The sequence below is a fragment of the Balaenoptera acutorostrata genome, chromosome 11 (genome assembly GCF_949987535.1).
Source record: "Balaenoptera acutorostrata chromosome 11, mBalAcu1.1, whole genome shotgun sequence".
NCBI lineage: Eukaryota > Metazoa > Chordata > Mammalia > Artiodactyla > Balaenopteridae > Balaenoptera > Balaenoptera acutorostrata.
Genome location: NC_080074.1, coordinates 61,420,281 through 61,448,261, shown reverse-complemented (window position 1 = coordinate 61,448,261; position 27,981 = coordinate 61,420,281). Strand labels below are relative to the sequence as shown.

Sequence of the window (27,981 nt, the reverse complement as noted above, 5' to 3'; positions counted from 1 at the left end):
CCGGCCCGGGGAGGAGGAGAGAGGCGAGGAGGCGGCTCCGGCAGTGCGCGGCGGCGGCGGCGGCGGCGCGGAGGGCTTGGACTGGGAGCCCAGAGCTCGGCTGGGCAGCGGGAGAGGAGGAGCCTCAGGAACTGCAGCTCTGCCAGCTTGGGCCGAGCCTAGAGACACCGGCCTGGCTGGTCCCCGCCAGCCGCAGGTGGGAAGGGGCTGGGATGGAGGGCGCGGGTCTCCCGGCTAGCGGCTGAGGCTGAGCCGCGGGGCTGTCTCCTCCCTCTGTTCCGTAGACAGAGGCTGAGCATGGAGCTGTCCCCCAGCAGCCCTCCCGAGATGCTGCAGTCGGACTGCCCGTCAGACCTGGAGCTGAAGTCAGCCCCCAGCAAGAAGATGTGGATTAAGCTTCGGTCTCTGTGAGTCCCCGGGGAGGGGAGTTGGGGGAAGGGATCTTAGGGAGCCTGGAAAGGCGGGGGATAGCCGGAGCCGGGCCGCTGGATTCTCTCGGGCACACATGTTGGCAGGTGAGAGGAAATAAGCTGCCCTGACACGCGTGGCCAGACCACATGTGCAAGGCATGTGCGGAGCAAGCCGGCCGGTTGGAGCGGGTTTAGGAGTTGCAGAGCTAACGATGTGCCCGCGGACCCCCCGGGTGACACATGCAGCGCAGAGAGGCGGCACAATATTTGCGGTGTGGCAGGGCCGCGGACAGGCAGCATTCAGGAGGTGCCAGGCTGACTCACACGTATCCATGTGCAGGGGTGTGCAGATGTGAGACACATCACATGTGTGTGCATGACTGTCCCAGGGTCACAGAGATGTGTGTAGAGTGATTGCACACAGTTGCAGATCTACTGCATGGGGATACTTGTGCTAACCTGTGGGTCATATGTATCTCGACTGGGATTGGTGGTTTCCGCCTCCTGCATCCAACGGGGTGGGGGGCGGAGGGGACGGGCGGGGGCGGGGCACCCCATACCTGAGCTGCTCACCTCTCTGAATATTAATAATGGGGGACCCATCTGGGATCTAGAGAAGGGGTGGAACCCCGACCTGGGATCTGGAGGAGGAGGGGTGAAGCCCCTACCTGGGAGCTGGGGTGGTGGTGAAGAGAGATTTGTTGACAGGTGCAAGGTAACTGTCAAAACCTTTTTGTTGCTGTAGGGTCTCCCAAGGATCTCCAAGCACATTTAGGCATCTTATTGTTGCAGGAAGAGGGCATGTGGGGAGGAATAAATGGGAAAGGGGAGGACTCCGGTGTCCCATACTCCAGTTCCAGGGAAGGAAAGGAACTTTTCTTCCTGCTCATCAGAGAAGGAGAGGATTGGGTCAAAGACAAGCCATGCATCATGTTTATCTCCCTGTCAGCTGCCATCGGGTAATCTCCGCAGTCTGTTGATTCTTAACCAGAGCTAGGGAAGTGCTCCTCTCCCTGCTAAGACTTTCCATGGCCCTAGGAAAGAGGCTGCAGATGTTTGGTGAGGAAATACAGGAAACACAGCCTCCAAACCCAGTTCCTCCCCAGCATTCTCAATGGTGAGCACTGAAGTTTTTCATTTCTGGGCTCCGGCAGAGGGAGAGATGGGGGTAGAATATGGATAGATGTTTATGATTGTGTTTTTTGAAAAGCATTCACCTGTGGTGTTAAGATGACGCCTTTATATTGGGCCCGTGGGTCTGATTTACACACTAGCTGCTTAGAGAGGCCTTAGGGAGAATGGAGGCATAGTGGGCAACAAATGTGCTTCTCGGTCCCCTCCTTTGCTGTCTCTGACCAATGCAATTTGCGGGCTCCATGAACTGCAGCCTTGGAATGAGGTTCTGGGATGAAGAAATGGAAAACCGGATTGAACTGATTTTTGTTGGGAGGAGCCCCGGGTGATTCTTGACAGAAAACACTGCTCTGTTAACAGGAACTAAGCTGGGAAGAAGGGTAGGTAGGGAAGTGGTCAAAAGGCAGAGAAGGGCCCACAGGGTCTATAAGTGGCAGAATTCAAGGTGTCCCAGGATGCTTCCCCACAGCACTAGTGGCTCATCATGTACTTCCCTTGCCTCCGTTCCAGGTAAGGGACAGCTGCAAATGAGCAGGTTCTACCATTTCACTCTCTCCCACACCTTTCTAACCACAGGTCTTTTCTGGAAGCAAATTGCTATTTCTTCCTTTAGTGTGAGAAGTGGTCAATGGCAAGAGAAGAGGACCCTCACAAGGAGGCACTGAAACCCAGGGAAAGGAGGGAGTAGAGGCAGCTGGCCCTACGGAGTGTGTTGGCTGAGGTGTCCTTACAGGAGGTCACTGTGGACGAGGATCACTAATCTTATTGATGAGACTTCTGGTTTTCACTCACTTCAGCAATCTGGTCCTTAAGAGTGCTAGCTACATGTAATAACTTACCCAGAAAATTACTATCTCCTCAATGTTAATCACCAGGAATAGCCTCCCAGTCTCACTTTTTCAAAGCAGAGGCAGATCTTGATATCAAGTTAGATCCCAAGTTGATAGCTTACTAGATTTGGCCCTGTTTGAATATTGGGTGTGTGTGTGTGTGTGTGTGTGTGTGTGTGTGTGTGCTTTGCCAATCAGATGAAGGGAAATAAAAGGATTTAGGACTTTTGCTGGGTAGGAGAGGGAAACAACTCTAAGGGTCGAGTGGTTTCTGAAGAGGTGAGCAAAGAGGGCATTTCCTCCTTTAAATGGAAATAGAACCCTCACCCTCACCCCCAGTCACCACTGTCCCCAAATAGGCCTGGGTGGGAAGGAGCTATTTAGTCTGGAAAGAGGTAGATGGACGTGATCATCTCAGGACTAGATACTGAACAGAAATGAAGACAGATGGAATATATAGATTCCCATGCTCAGCATATCCTATCTCCCCCACCCCTACGACCCTTTTAATTTCTAATCTGGGACATCAAGATTCTCTTTAGGGAACCTGGGCCTGGTGTTTTTTCCTCTGGTTAAAGAAGCCCATAGGAATATAATTGTCCAGGGCAATTTCTTCTTGGGAAGGGCATCCAGGAATTCTGTTTCCCGTACTAGCACTCTGCCAAAGCTAAATTCAGAATCTAGAGCATATTAGCTGGAGAGTCTCAAAGTGTGGGATTTCACCTCTACCTAGCAGGAAGATTTTCCTACCTAAGCAGACTAATAGGCTGAGGCATGAGAGAGGCTGAGACAGGCAGTTCAGGGATGATGGGTTGGCCAGATGAGTTTCAGCATCTCTAACCTTAAGATGGAGGACTGGACTTGCCTGCCCACCCTTCTCTGAGACCAGAGGGCCTTGAGGAGTGTGGGGAAGGGCCAGTAGAAGTTGAAAGGGTTTTTAGTGTCTTTTGTGAAACAAGAAAAGCTATGAGCAGAGATTGGTTTGCCATCCTTAGCTCATTCATTCATTTAACAACTATTAATTGAGTGTCCCCTGTGGGGCAGGTGATGTGCTGGATGCTGGGGATATAGTGGTGGACAAAATGGACTCAGTCCCTGATTCTGTGGAGCTTGTAATATGGACCAACTCCAACAGATGGAGTGGAGAGTAGAGAAGGCACCCTACTCCTCGTTTTTGCCACACCCATCCAAATGGTAAAATTCAACCATTCTGGTATCTGCCTCATATTTTCCTGTGGGGGGTTACCTACACAGGAAAAGCACATATATGATCTCTCTCTCTCTCTCTCCCAGGATAGTACAAGCATCACTCTCTTCTCTCTGCTCCAGTTCCTCCTGGAATTTTACAGACAGAACTTCCCTCTTCCTTGGGATAGTATAGACACAATCCCTTTCTCTTCTCCTTTCTCCACATGGTGTACACTCAGGCTCCCATGGTGTAGACCCAATGTCCTAAGCTGTGGTTCAAGGACATTTCAGGGGACCTGGAGCAAAGACCCAGTTGGGGATTATTTTTGCCCATCTTTGTTTCATCAGAGTCTAGTGTGGGACCCAGAACATAATAGGCACTCAAAAATTGCTCTTAAATAAAGGAATGAACAAATGAATGAATGAATATACCTGTATATGTCAGAGAGACCAGTTCTGTCTCTGATTCTGCGCTGCGTGTGTTCCTGTGTGTAGGGGGTGAGGGGAGTAGGCATGGGGATGGAAGAAAGGGAGAGGTTGTTTTTGTTGTTGCTTTTAGAGGGTGATGTACAAAAGGTGTGGTCCTCTCTTTTGAGGACCTCAGAACAAAGCCTGGAACTGAAGGAGTTACAGAGAGGATACAGAAACAATCTGGATATATGAACGAGACGTATCAGGATGAAATTGTGAATGCCTGACGTGTATACATATGAATCTGGGTAAAGGTTGATGTGCGTGACAAAGACATTTGGTGGAGTGTGAGCTCCATGACGATGTCTGTTTTTATGTTTATAAATGGCATGTGTGATAATAAATATGTTGGGATAATAAACACGCGCTTACCTGAATACCTGAAATTGTCCTATGTGTGAATGAGATGATGTACGTGTGTATGTGAGTGTGTGTATAGGTAATGGGATAACATGTATGTGTGATCCGGTGTATGTGTTTGTGACACACCCAAATTTTGGACAATCCTGGGGAGATCGAATGCACAGGAGGGAGAAGCCCAGGGACTGGGCTGGGTGCCTCACTGATTTATCCCACCTTTTGTCTTCATTTTGTATATGCCCCATGGACTGATCTTCTGTGGCTCTTACCAGTTTTGAAAACTGTGCTGCTGTCCTTTCTCTGCATATGGCTGTGGAGTTTCCATGAAGATTGCAGGATAAACTGGCTCCCTGGACCTCTGGAGAAAAAGGAGCATCATTTCTCCCAGGCCTCGGCAGGAATGATTTTTAGTGCCTTCCTCCCTGGATTGGCCCTTCTTCCTTTATATCCAACCATGGCAAAGGGAATCTCTCCTCCCTGGGTTTTATATCCCCCTCTATTGTCTTGAAGGAGGCAGCTATTGCCCCCACCAGCTTTGTCTTGAATGAGGCATCTCTCGATGGTAGAGGGTGGAAAACACCTGCAGTAAGGTGAGCGGGAGGTGCAGAGATACGGGAACTCAAATTTAGACCAAGGGGAGAACTTCACAAACCTCTGGTCAGAACAGGTGGCTGGAGGGGACCGGGAACCAGAGTGGTGGCAGTGGAAGAGCAGAGGGAATGTTGGGAGACTTGAGCCTGAGTTCTTGTTTCCACTCTGCCAAGTATTAGCTGCATGATCTTGAAGTCACATAATCTCTGTGTCTCTGTTCTTTATTTGGTAGCGTCCATATGAAAGTGGCTGTTAAATGATAAAGTCTGAAGTTCTTTCAGCATGGGAGAGCTTGCTGTGTGAAGAGGCAGGGGAATGGGAATAAATGGGTGGCCATTGGCTTGGATGGGGAGAAAATAAAGACTCAAGAGGCAGGAATATGAATGACTTAATAGGTTCGAGTCCTGGTGTCTGGGACCTGATTTGGAAGAGTCTTGCTGATGAGTGGTTGTCTGGAGGGGGTGAGGCAGGAGACTGAGCTTAGAGAATAGAAGGCTGGGTGGGGTGGGAAGAGGGCTGTCCCACAAAGGGTATGGGCCCCTGAGGTCAAAAGAAAAGAGAAAAACTTACTCCTTGTCATCTCTTTCCGATTGGTCAAAGTAGAAGTGGATGGAGCAATTTTAAGTTTTGGTGGGTGTGAGAGCCTAGGAACCGAGTTGGTGAGTTCCGTGAGCATTGGAGGAATTCCCCTCTGGCATTTATCCTAAATCTCTAGGCCTGGGGGTGATATGACCAGGTATGACACATCCTATTCTAGAGAATCTCTAAAGTCCCTTAGAACCCAAAAGCACTCTGCTTGCCCGGGAGCCCCAGGAGGCCGGTTAAAAAAGACAGAGGAGACCCCACGTTTGAGGTTGCCACTTATCACTTTTGCCAGGAGGAGGGTGAAGTAGGTTGGGGATGATGCTATCAGACTGGAAGGCCAGGTGACAGACAGACTCAGGAAGCTTGGATGTCTCTAGACCCTTTCCACCCGCCCCCGGGCCAGGGAGCTCCTGAAGTCAATGCAGTGAGGGGTTGTGTCTCATCTTCTCCTCTTTAGTTTTTTGGCTATTCCCATCAGACTGGGATGGAGGAGCCGGGAACCTTGAAACAGATCTTTCCCTCTTTGTTGAGTCTTTAAGGGGATCATCAAGGATTTGTTTGCAGCTTCTCTGCTCCCTCTGCTTTCCTCTTCTTTGAGTCTTCCTGCAGCCTTTCCTCTGCCCCTTCCCTCCTTTGTTCCCATCTCTTTCTGGTTTCTCTTTCTCTGCTGGGCTCTATTTTGCTCTCCTCTCTTGTCTCTCTTCCTCTCTCTCTTGGTCAGGAGCCAGGACCGCACCCCTCCCCCGCCGGCTTCCCCAGGCTCAGGCATTGTTGCAGTGATGGTTCAGGGCAAGTTTGCTGCAGGCACCCTTTGGGGCCGCCTTATGAGCCCAGCCTCAACTCCTGTATTCTGCAAGGCCTTTCTTTCGCCTTCTCAGTGACCTCATCCTCCCAGCTCCTCTGGGGAGGAAGCCAGGTAATTGCCTTTGGATCTCAGGGGGCTGATTTTCGCAGGTATGGAAGTTGAGTAGCTATTTTCCAACTCTCTTCAGGATAGCAGCAGAGAAAGAGGGACAGAACCAGGGCAGCAGGTGGGCTGCAGGCGAGACCACTGGGAGACTGGAAGTTGTTATATAATGAGATTGTCCCCGAAGGGAGGAAGACTTAATGGTCCCCAAGAACTGGGGGAGAATCCTGGGAATAGTGAGTGGGGCAAAGATGGGACTTGAAGGGGAAGAAGGACTACTGAGAAGGGAAAAGGAGAAAAGCGAGCTGTGATCCACTCACTGCAGGAAGGTCCCTAGTGCCGGTGCTCTTGCCCCTCTGTCTCCCATGTCCCCAGCCCTGCAGCTGCTCCTCTCCCCTCAGTTCCAGCGGCATCTTCTCCCTCTCTGGGAAGAAAACAGCAGGTTAGGTTATGACTTCAGCATCCCAGACCTGGCAGAGGTCCACTGAGGGAGCTGGGATGGGGTTTTGGTGCAGAAGCAGGCTTGGGGGAGAAAGGGCATATCCAGGGAGAGGCCTGGGGGCTCAGGGCTGGGAGAAAAGCTAGAAAGGGGGTACTCAGGTGGTACTGTTGGATCCAGCCAGGCCCCCAGGTCAGTTGATTCCGCAGCTGCAATGAGAAGTCAGACTTGCAAATAATTACAGTGGCTGCAGTGGGATTAGCCTGCCAGCTGGTGTTGGCACCATTTAGGTTGGGAAGGGAGCTTGGCTTCCAGGGGGTTTAATGATTCTCTGGCAGGCAGGACCTGGGGACTAGAGAAGCTTCTTTCCTTCCTATTCCTTGGCTTCTCTGCTCCCCTGTTTATCATCTCTTGATCATCTAACTTGGTACCATCTGCCTAGTTCTCTCCGCTGCGCCCACCTTGTTTGGAAACTTCTCGGGGCCTGGGTTGAGTGAGCACACATGCCAACAGTGTCATCAGGCTCCAACCGTCTCTCTACAAGCAGTAGCTTTAGAAATTCCAATCTGAAAGAAATATAATAAATCAAATTGCACCAGACTCACCCCAAAGACTCCTTCGTCCTGCCCATTCTCTTCCTTTCTGTTCTTCTCTGAAATGCCAAGAAAATGCTGTTGTTTTCATTGCAGCGAGATGGACTGAAGATAGATATGCAGGAGAACTTCCTGGAAAGTTCATGGAGGTTAGAATGTAACCTTCCTAAGGTAAAGAAGAAAGCCACCCTCCTCCTTTAAAGCATCAGGTTAGGGCTAAGTTGGGGGAAGCAGTGAACCAGTCAGAAAGATAAACTCCAACCAGGGACTCGAGACCCAGGCATCCTACTTCCCTAGTGCCTCCCACCCAGGCAGTGACTCTGAGAACCATAATGTGTTACAGAGGGGGAAACTGAGGCCCAGAAACAGTTGGTGAGGTGGGGGGCAGGGCTGAGACCAGACTCAAATCCTGCTGATTCACAATCTAGAGCTGCTCCCATCACACTGGCAGTCAGTACCTTGCCAAGCTTCCAACTCACTCTCCCATCCAAGGCCGCCTTCAACATCTGTTAGGTCCCCTGGAAGCAGGGCATCTGCTGGGAACATCTGTTGGGATGTGGTTTGGAGGGCCGGTGGGGTGGTCCATGCGGAGGTGGTTAATGAGCAGAATTAAATAGTGCAGGGAGGGCGAGGAGGAGTGAGCAAGTGAACCAGAGACAGAGGTCTTCTGGGCTGGGTCCTGGGAGCCTCCTCTCTGGTTAGCCTTCCCCTGACCTTCTTGCCCACCCCTCCTATTTCCTCCCTCTTTCAAGGGCTGAAGCCTGAGGGAGAGGTGACTCACTTGTGTGCTGGGCAGGCAGCTGAGGTATCTGGGTCCTTATTAGTCTGGGCTAAGGCTCCAGCTGCTTAGATTACCCCCACCTCAGCTGACCTAAGCTGTGCTGGGCCGTTGCTAGGAACACGTGTTAGAAAGGGCGTCTGGTCAGGAGGCGGAGGGGGAGTTGCCTTCAGCCACACGCAGGGTATGAGCCGACTCGTCCCCCTCTTCTTCAGTGTTTCCCAGACCTTCTGCAGCAGCGCTTTTCAAGTGTCCTTTCTTTCCTTCCCTGCCCCCTTAATACCTCCTGCCCCTCTCCCTCATCTCCCTCCACTCGCCTGGCTCCTGTCCTTCCCCCACTACCCACCAGCCTTCCCCAGGCCCTGCCCAATTCTCCCTCGACCCTCCCTCCATCCAGCTCCTCTGTCCAGTACCTGGAGATCTCTCACCACCGCTGCCATGTCAACCTGAGGCCTGCCGCCTCCAGGGATGGCACCCCAGCTCTGTCACCGGGGGGGGGGGCTATTTTTATCTCCGGAGCCACCCCCGCCACGGTGCCCAGCCAGCTGCCAGAACTGGGGCTGCCTGTATAGCAGTGGGAAGCCAGGGGAGTGAGGGGAGCAGCAGTGCTTGGGTAAGGTGGGGATCTGCTTGTTCCTGGTTTCTGGAGCTCCATGCTCTGCATGTCCCCAGCTTCCGCTTCCGCTGCTTCCCTGGTCCCTGGAATAAGGAGCCAGGGAGGAGACCCAGACATCTGGAATGGTGGTGGCGGGGAGACTGGGCTTTTCCACATCAGGGGCCCTGGGTACAAGGGTGGGCACGGGGGACTTTGTTCATGGAGGACTTGTAATGAACTAGACTTTGTTCATGGAGGACTTGTAATGAACTAACTAAAATAAAAACTAAATAGTAATCTTTTGCATTTATGCATCACTTTATAGTTCCCAGGGTGCTCTCATATGATCTCGTTTGATCCTTGTGAGAATTCTAGGAAGCGTGTATTTACCCATTTCACAGACAAGGAAACTGGAGCCCAGGGTGTCTTGTCCAAGGTCACACATAGTGCTAAAGTCCAGGCAAAAATCTCCTGATTTTAATTCATATCCTTTTTCTATTGGATTTAAATGATTTCCTTGATTTTTTTCAATTTCTGAGATTTTGGAGCCTTTAGATCAGCCAGGTAATCCCTTCCCCAACACCCCTCCACCCACTCCCCCTTACACCCCTCTTCTCTGACCACAGGCAGAGTCTCCTATGCTTTGCTCATCCCCTATTCCAGCTCCTGTTCTTCAGTGCAGGTGGGGAATGGTGGGGATGGACCAGGGATGGAGGCATTATAGTTGGGCTCCTTGCTATTTTAATTTATTTTATTTATTTATTTATTTATTTTTGGCTGTGCTGGGTCTTCGGTTCGTGCGAGGGCTTTCTCTAGTTGCGGCAAGTGGGGGCCACTCTTCATCGCGGTGCGGGGACCGCTCTTCATCGCGGTGCGCGGGCCTTTCACTATCGCGGCCCCTCCCGTTGCGGGGCACAGGCTCCAGACGCGCAGGCTCAGCAGCTGTGGCTCACGGGCCCAGCTGCTCCGTGGCATGTGGGATCTTCCCAGACCAGGGCTCGAACCCGTGTCTCCTGCATTAGCAGGCAGACTCTCAACCACTGCGCCACCAGGGAAGCCCCTCCTTGCTATTTTAAAACTACATTTAAGGGCTGAAGGAAAATTCATGCTGGGATCATTACATCTATGCCCTGCCTCCCATCCAGGGAACAGTCTCCTTAGCTCAGACAGAGGTAGAGTGTGGCATGTGCGTATATGTGTGGGTGAGTGGATACGTGGGACAATTTTTTTTCCCAGGAAGGGATGGTGGTTGATCAATATCCTTTCTAATTAGGAACAGTAGATAATAGGCTGGGATGAGCATGTACGGGGTGCACGCTGGGATGATGTAGCATGTATGCACGTGGGGTGATGTGGTAAGCTGTTATTTGTCCAACCATCTTTGGTTCTACTGGGCAAGAGAGCAGAGGGATGGACAAGACATCCTCTCTAGAGCTTTTCTAGTCTAAGAAATCTCTACCTTTCAGTAGGATGGTTGAGGTTAGTGCCTACTTGGCTCAGGGGGCTGGGCCTGGAGTCAGGTGAGGGAGGGGAGCTGGCTTGGGTTGGTGTTTGCTGGTGTACCACCTGGCCCCACTCCCACCCCATCTGTATCTCTCCAAGCGAGCTTGTCTACGGAGCAGGCTGAATAACTTGTCCCTCATCCCCTGGGTGGCAGTTCTAGGTCTCTGACTCTGGGTCTAGTCCTTCCTCTCTAAAAACACTGCCTAGCGCAGCGGCCGCGCTGCATGGCTACCAGGAGTTTACTAGAACACAACTTTGTAGACATTTAACCTGCATTGCTGCTTCTTGTTGCTGCTGAAGCCCACTTCCGCTGGTCCCAGTAATTTCCCAAACTTCATTTGTTTATAAGCCTTCAAGGCTATGGCACAGTGACAAGGTATTTTAATTCCTCCCTGCTTTTGGTGGGGAGGGGTGCGAGGCCAGGTGTGTGCGGGGTTGGAGCAAGACTTCCCATCATAAAATCCTGGCTCTTGGCCCGTTTCTTTTCTTTTCTCTTTGTCTTGTCATACTCATCCCCTCTAGTCGCTTTTCCTCATCCCTACGTTACCCCCAGCCCTAGGCCGTAGATTAAGGAGACTGTAATCGAGCAGAACTCTCTTCACCCGCTGCGTTTGGCTTCACTCCGGCTCTCCTCCTTAGCCCCGCCTCGCCCCTCCGCTGACCAATCGCGACCCCAATGCACTTGTATTGGTGACGTCACCCCACAGCCAATCCGGAGGCGGGCTGGAGCTGTATACGCACGTCCACTTCGCGCCGCAGAGGCCGGGCTCTTTTCTTCCTAACCTGAGCGAGAGCAAAGCCAGGAGGAGGAAGAGGGGTCTTGGTTCCCAGACACTTTCTAGGCTATCCCATCACTTCTCTTCTCCCTCTGGGCTGGATTGACCTCTCTCCAGTTAATTCACGGTTATTCCCCAGTCCCCGTTTTACAGATGAGGAAACTGGGGCTGGGAGTATTAAAGAAACTTGCCCAGCCTCTCGGTTTCGATGAGCAAGTCCTTCTGACTTTCAGTCACTACTTGGGCGGGGGCTTCCCTCCCTGTTGAGCGGATCTCTGGGTAAGGATCCCCGGATCCCTAGCTTTAGCGAGCCCTTCTCCTGCAGTTTCTAGTTCTCTTCCGGTCTTGCTTCCATCCTTTCAGGTGGATTAAAGCTCATTTTGAAGAATGGCCGCGGAAAAAGACCCTGGGAGGGAGCCGAATCTGCCCTAGCCTCGCTGAGGGGCTCTTGCAGGGCCCTTTCCCTTCACTGCAGACTTCCTCTCATGCACAAATTCAGGATGGTTCCCTGTCCCTGCACCCTTAAGCCTCCTGCTAACCCTTTCCTTCTCCCCAAAGAGGAGCCCCACCTCCTCAGAGCAAGGGGCTGGCCTGTACTATTTCTGTCCTTTCTGGGATTCTTCTGAGAACAGATTCTTGTTTTCAGTCTGATTCAGATGTGAAACTTTTCCTGCGGCCTCTCACCCACTTGCTGTGGGCTGGGTCTCTGCCTCATCACTCCTTCCTCCAGCCAGGCTCCTCCTGTTCCCCTCCCCCAAATTCCCTCTGGTCAGTCACTTTTGCTGAGACCTGGAGGAGGAAGTCAGGGACCCAAGAGGGAGCCATTCCCCTCAGGGCCCCAGGGGGCCCGGGGGCAGCATTTTGATACTCTGAAGTAGGAAACTTTGATTCCCATGGCAAGCCCTGTTCCTGTGCCGAGGAGTCACCTCCAGGGCCCCATCCTCAGGTAGGCGCCAGGGATGAGGAAGGGAGATGGGGGGAGGAGGACAGGCTGCTGTGGGTCTACCAGTTGTAGTTTGGTGGAGGGGAGGGACCAAGACTTGACAGCCCCATATACTATGTGTGTGTGTGTTAGCAGTGGCAGGTGACTTAGCAGTGTTTCCCCTCTTTCTCTCCTTCCTGACCCCCCAGCATCATTTAGGACCTCATATTCCTCCAATATCTCCTCATCTGGTCTTAAAACCTCCAGAGGGAAATAGGATTCTTCTCTCAACTCCCAGCCTCTTAGCTTGAGGCTGCCCTGTCCTAAGCCCCCTACTTACAGTGATCTTTCAGGGAGTGTGGGTGCTGGAAGTAGTGGCAGGGGATTTTGGAAATCGTCAGATCATCCCATGGGGGCTGGGGAAGCTGCACTCTTCTGGGGCGTTGGGATTATTACTATTCAGAGCTGCCTTTTCCAGCTGGCTGCCTAGAGCTGGGAGAGACTGGGGCCTCCAGCAGTCAGGACCTGAGGCTTTCCCGTCGTGGTATGGGGACTGAAGATAAAGGAGAAAGAAGTGGTGGTGGTGAACCAGGGCTAGGAGTGGAGTGGAAGGGCTGTAGGGAAGCTTCCAGGTTTCCTTAGGTCTGGACGAGGACGGGACAGGGGTGAGCATCCTGCTCGTCCAAGCAGATGAATGCCAAGGTGTGGACTTTGGGGGGGGTCTGTGGAGATCCTAACTCGGAAGGGCGTTAGAACAGAGAGGCCCCCCGCCAGGCCAGGAAGTGTCGTGGGGAGAGTTATGTAACTTCAGGGGGGAGAAGTTCAGCACCTGGATCCTTCCAGCTGCCCAAGTCCAGGTCCCTTCCTTGGCCTCCCCATTTGGCAGATTTATTCTTTAATCTTTCTTTTCCTCCCTCCCCCCCTCCTTCTGGTGTCTGGATCATGTTGGGTTCAGATTTCAACAGGAGCTGTAAAAGAGCTCCTGGACGAAATCGAGAGATGGAGATGGGAGGAACTTGGAGGGAGGGGTGTGTTGAAAGCCAGCCTACAACCGCACTCTGCTCCCCAAGCCCTGAGATCTCAACTGGGAGTGCTGGCAGATAGCCCCCGACCTGATTAATCTGCTCCCTTTCCCTTTTATTGTTTAATGAACATTTACCGAGCATGTACTATGTGCTCTGGGTGCAGCAGCCAGGATAGAAAAGTCACTGTCAGTGCCATCAAGACACCCCCAGTTTCCTGGGGGTCTGATGGTGTCTGCAGACACCATCACCCCAGGAAGGATGGACGACTGACCCTGAAGGAGCTGTGATGCAGTGGGGTCCAGCCTCGCTTTTGGTGTTTGGGACACAGTTAGGCTCCAGTAGAGTGAGTTGTAGGCTTGCCGACCTGAGTGAGATTGACAAGTTGTGTGACCTTGGACAAGTCTTATAACCTCCCCCATGAGGAGATTGTGAGGCTCAAGTCAGGTTTGTAATGATAAAGGAGAGGTCATGGTCATTATCATCCTCTCATTTCCTCTGTTAGGGGGCTTCCTAATTACCAGCCTCCATCCAAACTAGGCTCACTCTTCTCCATCTGGACTTGGGATCAAGAAGGCAGGCGCTTGTTGGACTTGAAGGGAGTGAGGCGTGAGCTGGACCAGCATGATGCTGGTCAGTTAATTCCAATTCAAATCATGTTTAAAGAGCCTCATTTTATATGCCAGGCCTTTCACATACATTCTTTCATTTAATCCTCTTATTAACAGGTGGTTTACTATTATCCTCACTATTTAACGGACGAAGGAATTGAAGCTTGAAAATAAAGTTTCTCAAACTTTAGTGTGAATGAGAATGATCTGGGATGTTTGTTAAAAATGCAGATCCCTGGACCCAAACTTCAGAAATTCTGGTTCAATAGGTGTGCAGTGAGGCCCAGAATCTAAAATTTTCACAAGTATCCCAGGTGATTCAGATGCAGTGGTCTACAGGCCACACTTTGATAGACACTGATGAAGAATTAGTGACTTGCCCAGGACTCAGAGCCAGGAAGTGAAAGGTCTGCATCCAGGAGTCCTGCCTCCCAGAGTTGTGCTGGGAGCCTAGGTTTCTGCATTGGAAATCGGGGCAGCACTGCCTTCCCGCCTCCCTCTCTCCCTCCCTCTAGGCCCATTGTGAAGACAAAAGGAGATAATGTAGGAGAAAGCCCTTTTTAGAATGTAGAGCTGGCAGCATTGTCAGAGATTATGCAAATACATGCAAATGAGCACCCATGGGCTTGGCTGTTCACTTGGGAGCTTGTGCTGGAATGCGTGTTTCCCTAGGTGGCTCAAGAAAGAAGAACTTTGGTGGTGGGCATTGACCCCTAGTGGGCCGAGTTTTCCGCTGTAAAAGGGGCTGATCGAAATGGAAGACTGGGGCTGGGATTGGGAAGAGATGGGACCAGAGGCCTTTTTTTCTTCCTGGGTTGTGCGTCCCCGGAGTTGAGGGTCCCTGGCCATGGGGACTGACCAGGAGAGGGAAGCCGTGTGCCCCAATGGCAGAGTGTATCTCTTTCCTCTGTGATCTCTGGTCAGCTCTCAGTTGCTCCTTTCCAGCCCATTGGCTGGAAAGCCTTTTTTTTTTTTTTAATTTAATTAATTAACTAATTAATTTATGGCTGCATTGGGTCTTCATTGCTGCGCGCGGGCATTCTCTAGTTGCGGCGAGCGGGGGGCTACTCTTTGTTGCGGTGTGTGGGCTTCTCATTGAAGTGGCTTCTCTTGTTGCAGAGCACGGGCCCTAGGCGTGTAGGCTTCAGTACTTGTGGCTCGCGGGCTCTAGAGTGCAGGCTCAGTAGTTGCGGTGCACGGGCTTAGTTGCTCCGCGGCATGTGGGATCTTCCCAGACCAGGGCTCGAACCCGTGTCCCCTGCATCGGCAGGCGGATTCTTAACCACTGCACCACCAGGGAAGCCCCCTGGAAAGCCTTTTATGTTGTCAGCCTCTATTCCTCCTCCCTAATGAAGCCTGAGCTGGGGCTGAGCTTTACTGAACCCGGACTCTTCCTTATTGAACCACCTGCTCTCTCCACATGGAGATGGTGCAGCAGGAAGGCTGGAAGTGATATTTGAAGATAGCCCACCGAGGAGGCTGCAGCGTCACCCTCCAACTTCTTTCCCCACCCATTTTTCCCCTTTCCCTTCTGCCCCATTTGCATTCAGACCTGTCTTTGGCCAGGACTGCTGGTCCCTGAGGTGAGAGTTGGCCAGTGACGCTTCCTGGGGCTGGCTATTCTGGACGCCCCTATTCCAAAGCTGCTGAGACCCCGGGATTCTAGAGCTGCTTCTGTTCAGGAATGCCATTGTTCTCCCTCCCCGGGCATCCCTGGGAATGGATGCTAATTTCAGCCTCCGGTCCCTGACTCATTCTCTTCTCCTCCCTGACTCATAGGGTGACCTTGGGTTTCTGAAGCCCCTCTCAGTGGGGAACTGTGCTGGCCACCATTTCACGCCACCTTGGTTTTAGGTGGGATGGGGTGGGGCAGGGCTGGGGGAAGGAGCCAGAGGGGAATGTTTCATCGCTTTCTTTAAAATCACCATCTAAAGTCAGAGAGCTCTGTTTGCTTTGTGACTGCCTGGGCTGGACTCAGGCAGTCACAAACCGGACTTTTAAGAAGCCTCCCTGTTAATCCCCTAGAATTCATGAGTGCAAAATATGAGGGATTGTTCCTTCAGGCAAAGCATCCAGTAAGTGAGACCTCCAACCCCACCCTCCCCACTTTGGCTCTGTGGGAAGCTGCCATGGGGCAGAGGTAGGGGATGGGTACAGTCACCCTTGGCCAGAGGTTCTCTCTGGAGTGGCACTGGGGAGGCAGGGGTTAACCCTGCTTTGTCCTGGTTGATGGATTCTGGAATCATAATCGATTAGCTCTGCCGGGGTGGAGTGAGGCCAGGCGAAAGCATTCAGATTGGTCTTTGTTCTGTGTCTTTGCCATCCTTGCTAGGGACAGAGGGGCTGTGGACATGTACCCCCTCCCCGCCAAGACCAAAAGACATAATGAAAGAATGCTGGGGCTCTTTTGATGGCTGTTGATCCCAAAGCCCTCTCTTAGGGGGAAATAAGCAGTTTCAGCTCTTGGTTATTCAGACTATGAAACAGCGCATCCCCAAAACATCACCCTGGGAGCTTGTACCTGCCTAATTCTGCTGCGCCCCGGGCAATCTAAACAAGAGTTTTCAGGAAACACTGACTAAAAGGGGGGCGTTGAGAGGTCAGGGGGGTTGGGGACCGTGGAAGAGCCCGAGATTTAACTTTGGGGGCTAGGTAAACTTAGTACAGGCAGTGGCAATGGCCTGTTATGAAAAACATTAGCTGCTGTTCTTTTTTTAATTCTTTTTTAAAAAAATTAATTAATTTGTTCATTTATTTTTGGCTGCGTTGGGTCTTTGTTGCTGCACGTGGGCTTTCTCTAGTTGCAGCGAGTGGGGGCTACTCTTCATTGCGGTGCATGGGCTTCTCAGTGTGGTGGCTTCTCTTCTTGCGGAGCACGGGCTCTAGGTGCACGGGCTTCAGTAGTTGTGGCACGCGGGCTCAGTAGTTGTGGCGCATGGGCTTAGTTGCTCCACAGCATGTGGGATCTTCCCGGACCAGGGCTCGAACCCGTGTCCCCTGCATTGGCAGGCGGATTCTTTTTCTTTTTTTTTTTAAATAAATTTATTTATTTATTTATTTTTGGCTATGTTGGGTCCTCGTTGCGGTGCGCGGGCTTCTCATTGTCGTGGCTTCTCTTGTTGGGAAGCACGGGCTCTAGACGTGCAGGCTTCAGTAGTTGTGGCACGTGGGCTCAGTAGTTGTGGCTTGCAGGCTCTAGAGCGCAGGCTCAAGTAGTTGTGGCGCACGGGCTTAGCTACTCCGCGGCATGTGGGATCTTCCCACACCAGGGATCGAACCTGTGTCCCCTGCATTGGCAGGCAGATTCTTAACCACTGTGCCACCAGGGAAGCCCAGCTGCTGTTAATCTATTAGAAAGATTAATGGGTTATGGAAGACTGAGGCTGTTTCTGTAAAATGCATCCTATTAGAGATATCCTGTTCTCTTGACAAGGTGGCAGCACCTAAGCAGGTTATCTGTACCCGGGCCCCTACAGGCTGCGCTACATGGTGAAGCAGTTGGAGAATGGGGAGGTAAACATTGAGGAGCTGAAGAAAAACCTGGAGTACACAGCTTCCCTGCTGGAGGCCGTCTACATAAATGAGACGCGGTGAGAGTGGTAACATGGGGCTGCGGGGAGAAACCCACACACAGAGGAGAAAGATACCAGACAGAGACAGTGATTCAGGGAGGGCCGGGGAGTCAGACAGAAACCTGACCCAGCCAGAGCAGGGAGGAGGGGTGGGAGGGCAGATAGATCTATAAGTAGAAATATCGGCAGAGGTACAGGCATAGAGTTGCAGAGACAGAGACAAACACAGACATCAAGAAGAGAACACTGTTCCAGAGCTGGAAGGAACCTTGAAGCTCATCTAGTCCTAACCTTCTTCCCAGTGCGGAGGCCTTCCAGACCTGCACACCCAGGGTGGGAGCCACTGGTCACACATGGCTGTGGGGCTTGAAACCTGGCAAGTGTGAATTGAGATGTGTGTGTATGTAAAATACATGCTGGATTTCACAAGATTTTGAGAAGAGAATGTCAACGATCTCATTAATATTTTTATATTGATTCCACATTGGAATGATAGAACTTTGCGTGTATTAGGTTAAAAAAATGTTATCGTTAAAATGGATTTCACCTGTTTTTTTAACCTTTGCATGTGGCTACTAGACAATTTAAAGTAACTTATACGTGGCTTGCATTTTATTTCTGGAGGACAGTGCTGCTGGTCTGTAGCATCCTCGACGGGTGGTATCCATTCCACTGTCTGCTTGAATACTTCCAGAGTTGGGGTGCTCACTACCTCGCATAGTGACCTGTTTCATTATTGGAGACATCAGATAGAGAAACAGAAGTAAAAAGACTTAGCGAAAGAAAGGAAAGGGAGGGTCAGAGAAGGGAGAGAGCTGGTGTGAGAGTTTCCAAGGTGTGGCTGGGCCCGGGCCTCTAGGCTGTGGAAGCACCTGCCGTCTTTCCTCTGTGACTCCCCTTCCGGGGCCTCAGGCAAATCTTGGACACGGAGGATGAGCTGCAGGAGCTGCGGTCTGACGCAGTGCCTTCGGAGGTGCGGGACTGGCTGGCCTCCACCTTCACCCAGCAGGCCCGGGCCAAAGGCCGCCGAGCAGAGGAGAAGCCCAAGTTCCGGAGCATCGTGCACGCGGTGCAGGCTGGGATCTTCGTGGAACGGTGAGGCTCACCCACGCCCTGCCCGCTTCTACCCCTCGCTGTGTCCCTCGTTCCCAGCCACCCTCGTCTTCCAGGACCCCACTGTACCACCAGCCCCACACGCCCACGGCCTATCCGCACAGCCCCGCCTGATCCGACCCCATTCCCAGACCTCACACCTGGGCTCCTTTCCGTTCTTCTCCCTCAGGATGTTCCGGAGAACGTACACTTCTGTGGGCCCCACCTATTCCACTGCGGTCCTCAACTGTCTCAAGGTGATCCCGGGGGTTTCAGGCAAGAGGAGAAGCTTGCGGGGGTGGAAGAGTCCTTGGGACTTTCAGACTCTTTACGGGATGATTTTTGCCTTCCCTTTTAACTGTTGTTTCCATATTCCTCAAAACAACTTTTCCCCGCTCAAGAGGCACACGCCTGACTTCTTGTCACTCCCATACTGAATGATATCTGGGAAGAAAGAGGCCTATTTACCACTGCTTTGTTTTCCTGCTTCCCAAGCCTCTGTAACCATTGGGAAGTCCTCCTTGAAGTCTACCTGCAGCCCTTGCTGCTGCAGGGGATGTCCCCCTTGGGAGTCTCCCTGCCTAGTTCCTTGTTTCTCCACAGAACCTGGATCTCTGGTGCTTTGATGTCTTTTCCTTGAACCGGGCAGCTGATGACCACGCCCTGAGGACCATTGTTTTTGAGTTGCTGACTCGGCACAACCTCATCAGCCGCTTTAAGGTCGGGCAGCATCCTATCCCTGCCTCTGGGTAGGATTCTCCACTCCCACCACCCTGTTCTCAAAGAGTCCCAACAAGCAGCAGGTTCCACAGGCTCCCTGGCTCCGTCTCACTGTCAGGGAAGTCGCCCCGTGCACACCCCGGTCTAGCCTTTCCTTCACTTGCTGCAGTCCCAGCCTCTGGCTTCATGTATTGCTTTCTAGGGGAAGATTCTAGCCCTGCAACTGTCCAGCCTAGGATTCTGCACTCTCGCCCTTTGCTTTGTCCCCTAACTTGTCCTCTCCAGGCTGGCTGCAAGTTCAGCTCCCTGTTTCAGCCCTCCTGCTCCTGCCCATGGACGCTGGAGGCTTAGAGGCCAGATGCTCTCAGCTGGTGCCCTGCAGGACAAGCGTCTCTCCATTTGTTTCCGGGGAGGGGGGGCCTCTCCCTCCCCTCCCCCTCCAGCTCTAGTCTCTGTCCAAGGGATTTTAGGGAGAGGGTCAGCTCTTGGCAAGGCTAGGTGGGGCTGTAGGAGGGGAGGGAGGGTGTGAACTTCATTTGCTCCATTCAGCTTGGCTGGCCAGGAAGTGTACAGGATTAACGTCCTCTTCAGATCCTGTGCCAGGAGGGAGCGTCTTTTGGGAACAGGGGCTGGTAAAAAATCACTTGCACGTGGAAAAACCACACTCGGAAGTGGAGGGTGAGGGGGGCTGAGGAGTCGCCATGGGGATATTTGGTGAGCACTCGGGTGGGGGTGACAATAGGCGTTAGGGTGGAGGAGAGCATATGTGTTCTGAGGGGTTTGGGGGGGGGGTCAAAGGAGTCCAGCCGGAGGGCCCCTCCCAGAGGGCTCTGGAAGGCCACCCGGCCACCTGTGCCTCCACTCCACTATAACAGACTGTTGGTGTGTGAGAGCCTTTCCTTGACCCTTGACTCCTCCCTTTACAACTCCCAGGGGCTTTCCAGAACTTCCCTGAGATGCTCAGCTGAGAGTTTCTTCAGTGCCTCCCTGAGCCCTGTTCTTCTGCAGTTGCGTTTTCTTCTTCTTTCCAATCCTGCCCTCTCCAGGACGGAGAACAGCAGGCTCTTATTTTTCCTAAGACTTTTCCCAGCTCATGTTTCTCCAGACTGGTTCTCAGGCTTACTGCAGACACCAAGTTCTCCTACGGGTGCTTCCTCACCCGGCAGGACTGGTTCGGGGAACTCCGAGAGTAACTGCATCACGTTGGGTTTGGCCTAGCCCCAGCCCACCTTGCTCCAAGGCAGTTAGAGAGAGAGGAGCCTTCTTGCTCTAGTAGTAGAGAACCCCTTGGAGCCGCCCTTTTCAAGCTCCACCTTCCCTTCCTGGGCACCCAGCCCCTCCCATGCTCCTCCCCTTCCCTTCCCTTCCCTTCCTCCAGGGACACCATGGCAACGCAAAAGCAAGGGCGGTTGTCATGGAAACAGTCCTTTAAAATTCCCTGAATTTGGGGCACAGCCCTCCAGGGGTTGGGGCGCGGGATGTTAGGGTCTGACTGACTAGTGGAACATCCTCTGTTGTTTCGTCACTACTGTGCATCTCTACAGAAGCTTCCTCAAGTCCTGAACCCCGCTCTCCTCGCAGCCTCAGAGATCTAGGGACAGGTACAGACACCAGCCCTGCCCTCTGGGAACCTTGGGCCTTTGAAGGAAGCAAACGTACACCAGGGCATATGCAGAGACCGAGACAGGATTGAGTAGCCCGCAGCCCGACAGAGCTCTGGCTCCTGGTGCTTGGGTGTGTGTGTGTGGTGGTCGAAGGGTGGGGAAAGGCTTCTCAGAGGAGGGGGTGATCCACATCTGGCTAGAGGGGCCTCTCCGGGTCATCTTATTCTTTCGTTTGCTTCTGAGCCCCTCTCCAGTGTATTGGCTTGGGGATGGGGTGAAGTGGTTGGAAGGTAGGAGGGAAACTTTCTTTCCTCTTCTTAAAAATCTCCAGGGAAATAATAATAATTATAGCTACTCTCTAGAGAACACTTACTAAGTGCCTTGTGCTTATCTCGTTAAATTCAAGGTAGGTGGTATTATCTTCATTCTGCAGTTAAGCATCTGAGGCACAGGAAGGCACGTGACTTGCGCAAGGTCACACAACCAGCAGGTGGTAGAGCCAGGATGTGAACCCAGGTTCACCCAACTGCGGAGCCAGCGCTCTCCTATGCCCTGTTGCCTTACAAAGAAAGGGCCTTGCTGACCTCCGTCTTCGGCCGCTGCCATTCCCGCACATCCTCCATAAATCTCGATTTGCTCCGTCCTATTGTAGATTCCCACTGTGTTTTTGATGACTTTCCTGGATGCCTTGGAGACAGGCTATGGGAAGTACAAGAACCCTTACCATAACCAGATCCATGCAGCTGATGTTACCCAGACGGTCCATTGCTTCTTGCTCCGCACAGGGATGGTGGTAGGTGCCCTGGAAATCACTCTTCTGTGACTTAGGGTCTTATGGCTGCAGAACCGGGAAGTCTAGACTTTATTCCCATTTCCTTTTTTCTCTCTTTGGTTCCTCTCCTTTGGCATCCCAAAGTCTTTACAGGGTCAGATTGGGCTTACTCACTCTAGAGTGTTCCTGGGTGGACCGTAACTTCATGGGCAGCGCTGGGGATATGTGCCGGCATGTGATGGGAATGTTGCTGGTTGGGATGGAGGAAGGTCTTTGGCCATTCCGGGAGCTGAGAAACGTGGCTGCATTAGCCCAAGAGCTGGCCTCGAAGAATGGAAGGGCTGGGCTGAGCAGTCCTGCCTGTGTGTGGAGGTTTTTGGGCAGGGGCTGGCAGGGGGTCCGCCCCCTCTCATCGTCTGTCTCTTTCTCCCAGCACTGCCTGTCGGAGATCGAGGTGCTGGCCATCATCTTTGCTGCAGCCATCCACGACTATGAGCACACCGGCACTACCAACAGCTTCCACATCCAGACCAAGTGAGGGATGGGGACGTGGCAGGGGCAGGAGGGGCCAAGTGGAGGTGCAGAGGGCCGGACACGGTGACTTGGGCTTTGCAGGTCAGAATGCGCCATCCTGTACAATGATCGCTCCGTGCTGGAGAATCACCACGTCAGCTCTGTCTTCCGAATGATGCAGGACGACGAGATGAACATTTTCATCAACCTCACCAAGGATGAGTTCGTGTGAGCAGAAGCCAGGAGTGGGCATCCCTAGAGACCCCCTCACCCCAACCCTCTTTTCCCACTTCCCGGAACTCCTGCGTAGCAGTGCTGATCAATACTTGGGTTCTGTCCTTTCAGAGAGCTGCGGGCCCTGGTCATCGAGATGGTGTTGGCCACAGACATGTCCTGCCATTTCCAGCAAGTGAAGTCCATGAAGACAGCCTTGCAGCAGCTGGAAAGGTGAGATATTGTGGGGTGTGGCTGGGCATAGGCCAGAGTGAGGGGTGTGTGAATTGGGGGGGGCATCCACATGGGTAAAGGGTGTGACAAGTCTTTACCTGGATATAGAAACTCTCCTGGCTCCAGCTATCTGAGTGTACCTCGTGTATGTGATGTGTGTGCACGTGGCCCTGGGTTTGTGTACAGCCCAGGCAGCCGGTCTATTGGAGAGCGCTTGGGCTGGGGGTCTGAGATGAGCGTTCTCAGGGCAGCTTCAGGTCAGGATTACTCTGGAATGTAACGGAAAAGCATTCAACTCTTTGGACTCATTTCTGTATCTGTGAAATGTGAAAATGTAATGCCTCCCTCCACAATAGCTTGCCACTAGTTCCTACTCTAATAGGGCTATTGGGAGAGTCATGTGAGGTTAAAAAAAAAAAAGCACAGAAGAAATGCCATAATTACATCTAATGTTGCTTAAAAGTGGGTGGGAGTATATAAATGTAAGGGAGAACAGACTGTGTTTGTGTGTCCTGAAGGTGTGTGTTAATGTATGGTGTCTGCGTGTGGGAGAGTGTGCAGTGTCAGAGTGTGTCATTGTTGGGAAATAATAATAATAATTATAATAATAATAATTATAGATTACATCTACCGAGCACTTATTAGCTGCCAGACACTCTTCTAAATACTTATATGCTGTATGTCATTTAATTCTCAGAACAACTCTATGTGGCAGATTCTGTTATTATTTCCACTTAGGATTGAGGAAAATGAAATATGTAAATTTTAAGTAACCTGCTCTTCATCACACAGCTAGTGTGTGATAGGTATAGTGGGGATTCGAACCCAGGCCCTTTGATTCTGAGAGCCTGGGCTGCTTCCTATACATATGTAAATGTGTGTGTGTGTGTGTGTGTGTGTTTGTGTGTGTGTGTGTCTAGCCTCACAGGGTGTTTGAAGTTTGATCTGAGAGAGGGCGTGTGATGGGAAGTTAGGAATGGTCCAGGCTTCCTTTTCCTAAAAGATCACTCTCCCTCCCCTTGCCATCTGCCCCAACAGGATTGATAAGTCCAAGGCCCTGTCTCTACTGCTCCATACTGCTGACATCAGCCACCCAACCAAGCAGTGGTCGGTTCACAGCCGCTGGACCAAGGCCCTCATGGAGGAATTCTTCCGCCAGGTATGAGGCCTCTTTGCCCGCCCCCGCCCCCCTCCATGGGGCCTTCTCTCCCCTTTGTTCTCCAAGTTCCTTGTTCCTACTCCAGCTCCTCATTCAGTGGCCTGCCGCTGCCAACCTGATCCCAAACCCATGGGATACAATGTCATCTCCGAAAAGCTTAACAGTAATTGCTGGCAGTGGCATTTGCATGCCACTCATTTCCAGGTCAAAGGCACACAGATCCCTCTTCTCCCCCGGCAGCCCCTTCTACCCCCAGCTGCACCTCGATCTGGTAGACTGAGGTGCTTCCCCGCCCTGTCTGCTCCCCCAGGGTGACAAAGAGGCAGAGCTGGGCCTGCCCTTTTCTCCGCTCTGTGACCGCACTTCCACTCTCGTGGCACAGTCCCAGATTGGTGAGTGTCCCTTCCCGCAGGGAGGAGAGAGTTGCGAAGGCTAAAGGATGCTGGCTGGGCCGGGTCAGGACCTCTCCAAGTCCGCATCCTTCAAAGCCATTCTTCCCGTAGCGGCAAGCCCGCTGTGCTAGAGCATGGGGTCCTGGGGTGGAGTTCTCTGGGGTCGCGAAGACATCATCACAAAGGCTGCCCCCACCGGGAACTTTTCAGCCCCAGGTGACCCTGTTTTACATGCAGCCGGGGGCACAGCTGTGCCGGCCGTATCCTCTGCCCAGCCCCCCAGGTCAGATGGCTCCATTGAGTTACCCCTGCACTGCAGGTTTCATTGACTTCATCGTGGAACCCACGTTCTCTGTGCTGACTGATGTGGCCGAGAAGAGTGTCCAGCCCACGGGGGATGAAGACTCCAAGTCTAAAACCCAGCCCAGGTGAGGGTGGCCGCAGCAGCCGGGGACCCACAGAGAGCACCGACTCCCAGGGAGGAGGTACAGGCATGGCAGGCATGGAGAAGTAGGCGACCCCAAAAGTGGGAGCCCCTCTACTGCGAGTCACACACAGGGGCGGAAGGATGGGGGGCAGGGAGTGTGGTCTGCACCTGTGTTCCCTCCACCGTATTTATATCTCTCCCATTAGCTCTGTCTTTATTGCCTTCCTGCTAATCTGCTTTTATTTTCCTTCTAGTAGGAGGGAAGGTGTGGAGAGGGATGGGGACTGCAGGTGCCTAGCAGAGGGAAAAGAGGAGAAGGATGAGGCCCCCTGAGCCTCCTGGTCTTCCATCCCCTCTACTCCGAGGGCTGTGAAGATGGCTCTGGGGTGGGCAGGGCCTGACCTCTGCAATGTTGGGGGTCCGGCTTTTAGCTTCCAGTGGCGCCAGCCTTCTCTGGATGTGGAAGTGGGAGACCCCAACCCCGACGTGGTCAGCTTCCGCTCTACCTGGACCAAATACATTCAGGAGAACAAGCAGAAATGGAAGGAACGGGCGGCAAGCGGTGGGTCCATTGGGAGGATGAGGCCTTGCGGGGAGGGTGGCTGATGCAGCAGTAGCGGGTCCCTTTTCCTTAAGCCCGTCAAGCAACCCTTTGTCTGACTCCTTCCCTGAGTTGGGAAGGGAACTGACTAGGCTGCAGTAAGACCCCAGGAACAACTGACTGGCTGACTGGCCTGGACTGTTCTAGAATGCGGACTTGAGAGACGATAGGAACAGCCACATGCCACGACCCGAGGGACCCCATGCACATTGCGGTCTGTCAGTGGTGCCCTGTGGATGTGGTAACCTGGTGGCCCTGGCTGGGACATCTCTTCCTTAACGTGGGCGTTGAGGGCTGTGCATTTTAGCAAGCTTGGAGAGGCTCTCCCCGGGTGGGCATGGGTTGAACGTAGCTCAGCTCGAAGGAAGGGGGATGTGTGAGAATCCCTTACTTGTCTCCACATATTCCTTGGGTTTGGGGGAAACATACTGCTTGGTCTGGTCCCAGCTTCCCTCATGCCCCTTTGCAGGCGTCACCAACCAGATGTCCATTGATGAGCTGTCCCCCTGTGAGGAAGAGGCCCCAGCCTCCCCTGCCGACGATGAGCACAGCCAGAACGGGAATCTGGACTAGCCGGGGGCTGGCCCAGGTGAGCCTGTCGCGGTGCGCGGGGAGGGGCTTAAAGTTCTGCAGGGAGTCGGGCCAGCGGGGTGTCCCACAGGCCTCTTTGAAGGGTCATCTCTGGGGTTCAGTGGATGCAAGGCGGTCCTTCCCTCTTTCCCAACGGGGATATGGAGGAAGTGCACACACAGACCCAAGCCGGAGCCTGAGTGCAGAGCAGAGTCCGCCCACCTGCAGGAGGAGGGGAGTGGGGCTCAGCAGCTCCTCTGTGAGGGCTTGGGGAGAGGCAGCAGTCAGGGCCCGAGGCTCCGGGAGGTCAGCTCGGCATGACTTTCAATCCAGCCCCGCTCGCGCCCTGGCTGAGCTCCTCTGCAGGGCATTTTTTGCTCAACTGTAAGCGGGACTGAGTGGGGATCCGGTGGGACCCGAGGAAGGTAAGTCAGGCTGGAGATGAAGGCGGAGATCAGAGCACCGAGGTGTCTCCTCTTCCTGCAGGTCCTCACCGGGTCCGAAGTGTTCGATGTCATCAGCACCATCCATCGGGACTGGCTCCCCCATCTGCTCCAAGGGAGCGTGGACGTCGAGGAACAGACAACCCACCCGAAGGACAAATGCCAGAGATTGCGGGATTGGGGAAAGGGCCTGTCCCCATCCGACACCCACTGGGGCGCACTTTAATCTCCCGGCGGCAAGACTGGGGAACTTCAGGCTCCCAGTGGTCACTGTGTCCATCCCCCCTGCCTCTGGACTCTCCCTATGACCAGATGATCGGCTGGAGGGGAGCTTCCTGGAGGCTTCCCAGGGCCTGAGGGGGAGGGTTGGAGATGCCAGCCCCCTGGGTCCTCCCCCATCCTTTTTGCCTCCAAGTTTCTAAGCAATACATTTTGGGGGTTTCCTCAGCCCCCACCCCAGACCTTAGCTGGCAGGTCTGGGTCCCCCTTTTCCTCCCCTGGGAAGGGCTGGAATAGGATAGGAAGCTGGGGGTTTTCAGAGCCCTATGTGAGGGTAGGGGAGTGGGCTCCTTCAGGGCATGGTACCTTTCTAGGGCCTGGGAATGGGGGGCATCCTCTTTACCCCAGACCTGCACTGCTTCAGTCCCATCCCTGGCCCAGACCCTGCAATCTTCCCTCTCTCCCATTCTGAAATGGTGACCGGGGGAAGAGGAGCCATTGCCACCAGGGGCTGAGAGGAGGCCTTTCCTGGGGTCCCCAAGGACTCGGGACTGGTCTAGGCCCCTGGGGCTTGTCACCTGCCCTGGCTGAGTCCTGAACCCTTTGCCTCCTTCCTCTCCCCTGGGGCTGGGAGGCTCCCATCCGACCAATGTCTGTAAAGTGCTTTGAAGTCTCCCCAGCAAAGCACCTTCAGGATACATCCTATGAGCACAGGCGGGAGAGCTGGGTTGGGGTCAAGGGCGCATGAGGAGGGTGAGGTGTAACCCAGTAATCCTGTGCTGCTGACAGAGAGGGTCCCTCCCCCTCCTAGCCCCGGCCCAAGAGGGCCCTCCCCAGGATAAGTGGGGAGTGGCGGGTGGAAGGCAGACGGGCAGGGGCTCAGGGCTGCTGCTCTCGTGTCCTCTGGAGAGAGCCCAGCCAGGCGCCTGCCCCTTCCTCTCCTCAGGCTCCTCTCACCCCGCTTTGTCCCAGGAAGGGCCCAAGTCCAGGTGACTGCCCTCCTCCTGTCTTGTACCAACCACGCATTTGTACAGTGGGCCCTGTTCCTGTGAAGTCATATCCATGGTCTTTTAGACCTGCCACCTGCCACTTGTCCCTCCTACCCCACCCTGAGTGGGGCAGAGACGCATGTGACTCACCCGCGCCCTTGGTCTCCCAGAATCCAGCTATAGCCAGAGATCAATAAAGAAGGGAGACCTGGCCTGGCTGTGTGTGTTGTTTGCCGGGTGAAAGTGCACTGGGCATCTTCACGTGCACTGTCTCTTCAAGCTGATGAAACCCTGGTGCAGTGTTCATCCTGTTATATATGGAGGCCCAGAGAGGTGAGGTCTTGCCTGAGGTGCACAGCAAGGGTGGCAGAAGGGGACCTTACACTTCTGAAGTTCTTTTTTCTCTCCATCACACTACTTCAGTAAAGAGGGGTGAATCTTGCCTTCCCTCCTCCCCTCTCCCCTCCACTGCCTGGAAAAATCAAAAGCAGTAGACAGGAGAGGCCTGGCTGTGGGGTCTGAGGAAGGTTCTTCACTTCTGCTCAGCTTTTGCCGTTTACCCTGGCCCCTCGGTGTCTTGGACAAGGGGGAGAGGTGAACTTTCCAGTTCCCAGCAAGGGCCTCTTCGTGAATAGCCACTGTGTCCTCAATCTAGCTTGGCTAACAGGTTGGAATCTGGGTGGTGGTCTCCGCACAGCTGGAGAGGGAACACATCCTGCAGCTTGGGAATCACTGAGGCTTGGAGG

At 53.2% G+C, this 27,981-nt stretch overlaps 1 protein-coding gene and 1 long non-coding RNA gene across 3 annotated transcripts; one reads left to right on the top strand and one right to left on the bottom strand.

Annotated features, from left to right (window-relative positions):
- Positions 1-41: 41 nt before the first annotated feature.
- Positions 42-27,447, top strand: PDE1B (phosphodiesterase 1B). 2 transcript variants are annotated; one of them, XM_028165790.2, is made up of 16 exons: positions 42-196; positions 285-407; positions 17,192-17,305; positions 18,200-18,382; positions 18,570-18,636; positions 18,983-19,099; positions 21,356-21,496; positions 21,909-22,009; positions 22,091-22,216; positions 22,334-22,435; positions 23,474-23,594; positions 23,905-23,986; positions 24,306-24,414; positions 24,845-24,975; positions 25,484-25,603; positions 26,071-27,447. In XM_028165790.2, the coding sequence occupies exons 2-15, from the start codon at positions 298-300 to the stop codon at positions 25,585-25,587; spliced, it is 1,608 nt and encodes a 535-aa protein (XP_028021591.1). In that variant the 5' UTR covers positions 42-196; positions 285-297; the 3' UTR covers positions 25,588-25,603; positions 26,071-27,447. The 2 variants fall into 2 exon arrangements, with proteins under 2 accessions (XP_028021591.1, XP_007179582.1); XM_007179520.3 differs by lacking the exons at positions 42-196; positions 285-407 and adding an exon at positions 11,949-12,106.
- On the bottom strand, positions 5,686-8,323 carry LOC103005730 (uncharacterized). The gene is made up of 3 exons (XR_450773.2): positions 7,967-8,323; positions 7,521-7,640; positions 5,686-6,900 (listed from the first exon to the last, which is right to left on the bottom strand). It is a non-coding gene; the product is annotated as an uncharacterized LOC103005730 (long non-coding RNA).
- Positions 27,448-27,981: the final 534 nt, after the last annotated feature.